At 39.6% G+C, this 9,685-nt stretch overlaps 1 protein-coding gene across 1 annotated transcript; it reads right to left on the bottom strand.

The window, feature by feature from the left end:
• Nucleotides 1-627: 627 nt before the first annotated feature.
• On the bottom strand, nucleotides 628-8,385 carry LOC141626260 (putative arabinosyltransferase ARAD1). The gene is made up of 4 exons (XM_074440176.1): nucleotides 7,657-8,385; nucleotides 2,143-2,439; nucleotides 1,873-1,968; nucleotides 628-1,299 (listed from the first exon to the last, which is right to left on the bottom strand). Exons 1-4 carry the CDS (start codon nucleotides 8,188-8,190, stop codon nucleotides 868-870), a joined length of 1,359 nt encoding a protein of 452 aa, XP_074296277.1. The 5' UTR covers nucleotides 8,191-8,385; the 3' UTR covers nucleotides 628-867.
• Nucleotides 8,386-9,685: the final 1,300 nt, after the last annotated feature.

Below are 9,685 nucleotides of genomic sequence, written 5' to 3'. Positions count from 1 at the left end.
AAAAATAAGTGATGACGTGGACCCATTAGGCCAAAAATAAGTCAATTATGCAAAACTCTAGTCTCTACATGTACCCTTGTTATTTTGGACACACATTTCCAACAATTAATTTCACTATGACGGATATATCCGTCTAAAGTGAAAGACGGGTCAAATATGTTTAAAGTGAGTGAATATTTGGCTCATCTACAACTATAGACGGATATCTCCCGTCTACAATGAGAATTTGTGCATTTCCAATTACAAATCGACACACACTTCACTATAATTTACAATTCACATACATAATTAGATTGTCTTCTATATATGCACCTAATTTACAATTCACATACATAATTAGATTGTCTTCTATATATGCACCTATAACTGTGGTGATAAATCATGCAAACGGATCTGAGCCTTATTTAAATGGAGGAAAGAGTATCCGTTTTATAAGTCCAAGAAGGTTTTACACTAAAATCAATTGACAATAGAGGAAGTAGCTGTTGACTTATAAATTAGTAAACTCTCTCCTCTGTTATCAATGTAGGACAATACTCACATGTGGAACTTCTTGGGTTTCTTCTTGTGGCGAACCGCGAACCAACGCATTGCAGAGCTACTAAAGTATTGGTATTACTCGTGAAGTTCTTTAAAAAGTAAATAAAAAGGATGTGATATATAAATAGAATAGGGAGGCACAAAGATAATTGATGAATTCGCGACAAGAATCCAGAAATACAATGAATCAAATCTGACAAGATCAAAAGTGGTGTCGCAAACAATCTATATACCTAATTTCTCTTGTAAAAATGGAACTGGACTGTGAAAATGTACTGTACAGTGTACACAAAAACAAAAGCCAATTTAGTTACAAACATGAAACAACTATCTCATTCTCCTGTTATCCCACCAATCTGGGATTTTTAATCTTCGGGTTCTATGAGCATCAAGTGTTACACCCGGAACCTTATGCCTAATTTGCCTCCATAACATATTGACGCCATCCTCTCGCTTTGGGGGGTACTGAAACTCATAATGATGGGAGATGTTCTTCAGCTTCTTATACATGTTAAGCCATTTTTCTTCTGGAACTTTACGAAGCTCCTCCACCATGTAACCTGGTTTTAATGCTTCTTCAGTAGAGAAGAAGATGGAGAAGTTGGAATAGTCAAGCTCGTCCTCAAATGGGAGCTCGATTTGGTCACTAACAATCACGGGCACACAATGGCTCACTATAGCATCAAATAGACGACATGATGAAGGGGTGTCCCCAGCTGGGTCTAGGCAGAACTTTGATGAACGCATGCCCTGTGTCGACTGATACACGGAGATGCATTAGTTATATACGAACTTTCAAAACAATCACTTGAGAAAACCAATTATAAGTCTATAATTAAGTCTCTTAACCCATGGGAAAAGCCAAAGAAAAAAAAAAAAAAAAAAAAACCAACTCTAGACTTTAGAGTCTTAGGTCATACTGTCATAGGGAAAGGGATGACAGTAAAGGGGGGTCCCAAACAAGCTGCTGCTTACTTCTAACAGTAAAGAGCATTTTACTTGGAAACTACTTCGAGTGTATTTTAGTTTCCTCATTCCTGGCACTTCAGAAAGAGGGCTCTTCACGAGGATCACCTGGCAAATGGGTCAATTCAGATGGTGTTGAGGTTGGGTCATTATGGATCCAGGTCATTTCAGGAGCACTATTATTGGAACTCTTGGGTACGAGTTTGTCAGGTTGTTTTCAGGTCATAGGTCGCTTGTCAGGTCAATTGGGTCATTTCCACGTCGAAACTATTAATAAGGTAAATAGACTTAATTAGCTACTATATAGCATCCATCTAATGTTTACATCAATGAGAATTCACATACAGAAAAACATTTGCCACATACCAATTTGATGCTTTCCTCTGATGCAACGCTCCGTTCATAATGTATATCTTCATAATCAACAAGGATCTTTGCCAATCTAGCACGAACAACACCTTCCTGGTAAATACCAAATTTACAGATTATTTTCAACCGAAAAAAGATGGGAATTTTTTTAGGGAGGGAGGGAGGAGAGGGTGGGTAAATGATCCGATTTAGCTCAGATTTGAACAGTGAAGGACCGCAAAGATTGTAAGAGAAGGATGGGGGGAAGTGACCTAAACACAAACTTACATCTTTTCTCACAGTCCTTCCACGGAAAAACAAAAGAGTGGTGCGAGATTTAAAGGGATCTGGCGCATCATCGTCTGTATATGAATCTACAACATGAACATATGGAGCAACAACGTCTTTCCTCAGGTTTGACATGCTTTTCGAGTAACGGCCGAAATCTGCCACAATGAGGATTGATGCCTTGACCTGATCGCGCAAAAACCTGAAAGCATTTGGGTGATGCATAGGGATGACATGGTCTCGACCTCCAGACCTTTGCCAGTATTTGGACTTCCTCAGAAACTCTAGTATATCAGCCTGAATAAAGGATGAAATATAAAGTGCTTGTTAGTACTGTCGAGGTTTTCTGATCACGGATGCTGACAGTTCAAACTTTCCGACATTCAAATTCATCAGCACATAGAAAAATGTAATCTACATTTTACACTTACATTTTACTGTTTTCTATCAAGTCCAGTGCAATAGCATGGGTAATGAATAGCATAAATTTCAGCCTTGCACTTTGAGATGTATACAGAAAAGAAGAAATATTCATAAAATTATCAGCAAACTTAAGCATTAGCCACAATTGCATATCCAAAACCATGTTGGATTGGCTCTCTCAAGATTGCAAATAGTGAACCTTTGCAGGTCAAAATCCTTCAAAGCATTGAGAAGCCTAGTTGATTATCAATCACGCTTGTGCCAGAAAGCTTACAAGTTATGACAACACCGAAGATAGTGAAGGTACTGGTTGCTTTGACTTTCTAAGATGCAGCACTGTGATGGAAAGGGTGATATTACATCAACTGGACTTCAGATTGGTAAATGAGATAAAAATGTGATGGAAAGGGAAAATGTCATCCTACAGCGTCTGTTCAATCTCTACCAGACTTGCACAACATTTAGACAATAATGTGGTACCTTCAGCATGAAGCAACTTCCAAATATTTGGCTTTCCCTAGGAGAGAAAATGAGCCAGACAAAAGGCAATAATATAACCACAGTAGCAGGAGAGTAGTACTTTCATATTTTTATATTCCGTAGTCTAGTAGTGACTCATCAGCAACACCACCATCATGTATGATGACTATATAGTCTAGATAGAACTACAACAAAATTCATGCACCACTTTAATCGGTCGATGACCTTTTCTTTTTCAGTCTTGAATTGAGGGGAAATGAGTCAAACAACTAGCTAGTGTACGTCAGAAAACGCGATGGTGAAAGTCACTAGTGAACTACAGAATGTGAAAGAACATTTCATAAAGTATAAGCAAATATTTATTACCCATTAAATAGTTTGATACTTATACATTTCCTTCATGAATATTTCCTTTGGCTTGATTCACAGATAAGCAGTTAACGACATCAAGGCCACAACAATTCTTACCAAGAGCTATAAAACATTTCTACACCTTTCATTCTTTCAAGAGAAATAGGGGCATTTGAAGTGAATTCAGTCAGAGAAGTTTGTTAAGTTCATACATGTGTTTAAACTCATTCAAAAACCAAACTTATTTCAACTGATCATAGTCGAGGCGTACTATTACACCACATTTGAAGCTAACTGTGGAAGTCCAAATTCATAACTGATGAGTGATGGCTAAAATAAACACCAGTGATCAGAGTATGCATGGAAAAGACAGTGAATTGTGTAGCTCAGCAGTTATGTCAGACACGTAACTTTGTCGGAAACTCTTACAACGAAAATCAGTATTTATGTGTTGAAAACGTTTCAGGCATCCACAAACCAAATGGTTTCTTTTTTTAAGCAAAACAGTCTTTATTAAGAAACTTCTGAAGCCCTCATTGATGGCCACTCCTTGTGTACGGCAGTACGGGTAGGTTAATTATATAGAAGTTGAGTTATTTATTTGGCTTTTCCAATGATAAGGTGAGAGAAATCTCAGGACATTAGAGAGATAGTATGAAATATTTGACAGGTGTCAACTACTAGGAGATCAGTTTTAGATTGATGCAATGGTAGATTCTTGGAAGGAGCATTGCATTGCCTAATTCGATATGAATGATACAATAAACTCAATTACAGTCAAACGAATTTGCAATTCACTAGGGTCGAGTGAATCCGGTGATCCAAGACCCTACTATTGTAGATGGCCTAGATGCCCTCCGTAGTTCACGTGACCTCAAATTCCACACAACGATAAAACTTGATTTCCTAAACCCCATCATCAACGATTAACAATGAGATAGGTAGTAACGAACAAAACAATTCGACCCAATCCCCAGTCACTACTAAATCACACACACACACACACTACATACTACAAGCACACTCTACAAACAAAAATAACTTGGAGAAATGTTAGAATATGCGTTGAATCGGTCTGTCGCCTTTCGGTTAACTCTCATAAGACGTACTCCTCGCGATTAATAAAAGAATCCCTCTTTTGTCTAAGTTGATGTAGCTAACACCACGTAAATCTAGTTGTTTATGTTGGGGCGTGTCCCAATTTGTGTCCAGCCCAAAAGTTCTCTTTAGAACTTGTCTTATGAAATAAGAATAAGAGTGTTTGTTTAGTGGACCAAGTCCACGGCTTGTTTGGTAAGCCATGTAAGTTGCGTGTTTGTTTTCCAATAAGAAGGGTTCTCCTTTTTTGGCAAATTGGGAAATAAGGAGCACACAGGCGTACGACATACAACACACAAACACAAAAGGCAAAACTTGCAGGTTTAATTGAGCGTGAGCTCAATTGGTGCTATTTCTTCTAACAAGAAACGGGTCTGTTTTCTTGGGTCTTCTCACACACGGTTTGACACAAGACGGTTCTTGTCTTGGGTTAGTGTGTGGTTGGGTGGCAGGAGCAAGGTGATTTTGTGGTCGAGATTCTTATCTCGGGTTTAGCTAATCGAGGTCAGTTAGTTCTTTGTATACGGTCTTGTATACGGATTTACACATTATTTAGGAGGTTTAATCTAGATCGTCTTACTAGTCAGTTGGAGGAATTTGTCAATTGTTCTAGGGTTTAGATTTGGTTTTTCCTAAATCATTGTGGGTTCCGAATTGGTGTATTATTCGGGACGGTGGATTGTACTGGTACTATTATTATAGTGGATTGCTCGATTGGCTGTGGGTTACCTCCGGATTTGGGGGGTTTTGCCCTGGGTATTTACCCTATATTTCTGTCTCGTCTTATTGTTATTTACAATTATCTACTTTTGGTTTTATATTGTCGATTGTGCTTGCGTTGCGTGTGGGTAATTTGGCGTAAATTTCCCAACAAGTGGTATCAGAGCCAGGTTGGACTTGTCCAGGTGGCGGTTTAATTGACAATGACGTCAAATATGGGGTCTCAGTTTGGTGTACCGAAGTTTGACGGAAACAGTAGCTTCACCCTCTGGCAAAGGAGGATGAACCTTCTGGTTCATCTTGGCTTGGCTAGAGCCTTGAAGGGGGTCAGTGGTAAACCGGAAACGATGAGTGCTGATGACTGGGAAGAGGTGTGTACGAAGTGTGCTAGTACCATCAGGTTGTGTATTTCAGATTCAGTCATTAATTGCATTCTTGATGAAGACTCTCCATCGGCGATATGGGAAAAATTGGAAAAGTTGTATATGGCTAAAAGCTTGACCAATAAGTTGTTTTTGAAGCGGCGGTTGTATCGGTTGAGGATGGATGAGGATGGAAATTTCATTGGGCATATGAACATGTTTAATGGACTCTTAGATGAGTTGAACAAAATCGAGGTAAAGTTGGAGGAGGAAGACAAAGCATTATTACTCCTTAACTCTCTCCCGGATACATATGAAAATTATGTGGATACAATCTTGTGCGGAAAGGATACCATTACTATGGATCAAGCGCAAGCAGCTCTATTGTCTTTTGATGCGAGGAAGAAGGACAAGGCTGGGGTGCACAGTGGCAGCGGAGATACGGCTGCAGTTGCTCATAATGGGAGAGGTCGATCATTAAACAGGGGCAAGGATGTGAAATGTTACAAGTGTGGTGAACTTGGGCATATTAGGAGGTTTTGTCCTAATAAAAGCGGGAAAGGCAAGAGTGACACCAACTTGGTTGTCGGTGAAGGAAGTGAAGGGAGTAGTAGCTGCTTCTTAACTGATGGTGATGAATTACTTGAGGTCTCAAATGGGCACGATGCTTCCGGAAAGAATGTTTTGAAGAGCTCCAATTGGGTGTGACTAAGAAGTTGAGTTTGGCGGATAATTCAACGGTGGATGTCATGGGTATTAGGGTGGTGAAATTCAAGACTTCTTATGGGGTGGTGCACATTATGGATCGGGTTGCTTATGCTCCAAAGTTGAGACGGAATCTAATTTCACTTAGTCAATTAGACTCTCAAGGTTATGGGTTTAAAGCTCATGGGGGAGTGGTGAAGATGACTAAGGGTTCAATGGTTCTTATGAAAGGGAGTTGCATCGTGGGTTATACCGTCTGAAGAGCTCACATGTTGGCTGGAAAAACGAAAAGAGTCGACATGTTAGTTTCCAGGTTGCAGACGGGGGCAAGGGTGGTAAGAGTGAGGGGGAGAGACTCCTCTCCAAACTCAAGTGATGCTGCTAAGTTGGTACGGCTATACACGGTGCATTGGCCGTGGTTGTGAGTTAGGGTGAGGATACTAACTCGGGTGTGCAGCTGGTCAGTACGGAAGGTCAATGGTTAATTCCTCGCTTACTCTTGGGCTGGAGGGGGAGATTTGTTGGGTCGTGACCCAATTTGTGTCCAGCCCAAAAGTTCTCTTTAGAACTTGTCTTATGAAATAAGAATAAGAGTGTTTGTTTAGTGGACAAAGTCCACGGCTTGTTTGGTAAGCCATGTAAGTTGACTGTTTGTTTTCCAATAAGAAGGGTTCTCCTTTTTTGGCAAATTGGGAAATAAGGAGCACACAGGCGTACGACATACAACACACAAACACAAAAGGTAAAACTTGCAGGTTTAATTGAGCGTGAGCTCAATTGGTGCTATTTCTTCTAACAAGAAACGGGTCTGTTTTCTTGGGTCTTCTCACACACGGTTTGACACAAGACGGTTCTTATCTTGGGTTAGTGTGTGGTTGGGTGGCAGGAGCAAGGTGATTTTGTAGTCGAGATTCTTATCTCGGGTTCAGCTAATCGAGGTGAGTATAGTTCTTTGTATACGGTCTTGTATACGGATTTACACATTATTTAGGAGGTTTAATCTAGATCGTCTTACTAGTCAGTTGGTGGAATTTGTCAATTGTTCTAGGGTTTAGATTTGGTTTTTCCTAAATCATTGTGGGTTCCGAATTGGTGTATTATTCGGGACGGTGGATTGTACTGGTACTATTATTATAGTGGATTGCTCGATTGGCTGTGGGTTTTACCTCCGGATTTGGAGGGTTTTGCCCTGGGTATTTACCCTATATTTCTGTCTCGTCTTATTGTTGTTTACAGTTATCTACGTGTGGGTAATTTGGCGTAAATTTCCCAACAGTTTATTCATTTGCGTTCTTTAATTCTTTCGTGTATCGGTTACAAACTTACAACAAGAAACATCAGAAACTTAACAGGAATCAGCATAAACAAAATGTACCTGGAGTTGCTTATCACGCTCAGTAACAGGATCAGTCATATTATGGCCATAAACATTAAAACTCAACGACGAAAAAAACGGCACAAAGAAAACTTCAGCAATCTCCGGATCAAAAACCCTAATTGCTTCCATCATCTTCATTTCATCCCCCTTTTTACTATCATTATGATTGCTATTATAAAGCAAAGAACCCATCATCCAATACTCAACACTATGCTGCTTCCTCAACCCAGAACTCCGCGGCCATGGCGGAAGATTCTCCTCCGCCACCGGAGATTCATCGGAATCTCCACGACGGAGCATCCCTACATTGAATCTCCGGGGAATGTCGTACATGTAAACCCTCAAAGGAGACAAAGTCCGGCAAGGTGGGACCCAATTGGAGGGCTGAGAAAGAAGGAAAGGGGAGAAATGTGATCGGAAATCGACGGTGCCGATCATGAACAAAAAAGAGATTGTTAGAATAGTGATGAATATGAAGGTGATGAATGAAGCTTTTCCATACACTTCATTTTTATTACTGCAGAAGCTCATGATTTTGGATTTGATGGAAAGATCAGATTTTGATGAGATGGGTGTTCATAATTGATGGGTTTTGGAGATTTGTTCGTGAAATTAAGTGGGTATTGGTGGATTGGTGAGGTGAGGGTTAATGTGAGATTATCACCAATCAAAATTTTAAAATTTTGGCATATTAGCTCTGCACTAATTTTTATAATGCTCAGATTCATTTAGACTCCATTTCACTTTTGTTTTTAACAAACTTAAAAAAAAAATGACACATAAAATACATTTATTGGATAATTTTCTTTGAATGTGGGGTCAAGAGTTACCAAAGTCCTAAGTTGAGTCTTGGAAATATCTAAGACTCAACTTTGGTGAGACTTTGAAAAATTATTGGTAAAATGGTAGTCTTGAGTGAGTTTTGTCTTAAGACTTACCAAAGTCTTGTCTCAAGACTACCAATAATCTTACCCTTAGAGATTTGAGCTGTATCTTAATTGTTAATGAGATTTGTTAAATCCCACACATTTCGCTTATTTCGAAAATACCCCTCTCATTTCTCTCACATTTCGCCTAAAAATCGTTTTTGACCTAGCCAAATACGTAAAAACCTGCAAAGAAACCAACAACACCAGCAGATAACACAAGGGAAGCCAAACATGTCCAAATTTTATACATCAAATCAAGTTTCATACACACAATTACGAGTTTTGGTGCTTAACATCATCCGACAATAACGTTTTCTCTAATAACCTAACTACATAACCGGGAAACTTGCTCCCGCTCCACTACCACCCCCATAATTAGGATCTCTAGGATCATTTTCTTGCGGGCGCCACTCACTGTTGCAATTGGCGAAATAGGAGGTCATCCTATCCATTTCCTCTTTCATCCTCCTTATTTTTTCATCTCTCTCGGCGTCCCGCTTATCTTTGACGACAATTTGAGATTGGAGCTGACTTACGATACCCGGGGCATAAGTTTGTTGTTCGGAGGAGGGCCCTCTTCTTGTTGGAGGATCGTAGTGAAGCTCTTTTGCCGTCCCGGTTCCGTACACATCTCCTCTTTGGAACCCCTCAACAAGATCAAATCATAGCTCGTTGTCGGCAATGTCCGGGTTGTTATTCTTTCGGACAAGGAATCGATCCTACAAAATTGATAAAACGTTAATGGTTAGAGGTTACTTGTCTAAAAATTGATAAAACTTATAATTAACACATTAAGAAATTAAATTTTTGACACTTACATATAAGTCTTGATCTTTTGCCTTCGTGAAGATCAACTTACCCTTACTTGTCTTCTTGGCGTGGGTATCAACAAAGAGATCTACAACCGAGAGCATCTTGCCCTTATTCTTCTTGGCCCTCCGGAAAAAAAAAACAAGGAGTTGCTACTCAAACAATTAAACAAGGAGATGTTACTATGAATTAAATATAATAGCTAAGTGTAACACCCCCATAAGTCGGGGCCCTTCCTCTAGGCAATCCCCATCATATGGAGGTGTCACGAGCCTTGGTTTAATTTC

The sequence above is a fragment of the Silene latifolia genome, chromosome Y, assembly GCF_048544455.1.
Source record: "Silene latifolia isolate original U9 population chromosome Y, ASM4854445v1, whole genome shotgun sequence".
NCBI lineage: Eukaryota > Viridiplantae > Streptophyta > Magnoliopsida > Caryophyllales > Caryophyllaceae > Silene > Silene latifolia.
This window is presented reverse-complemented; position numbering and strand designations above follow the sequence as displayed.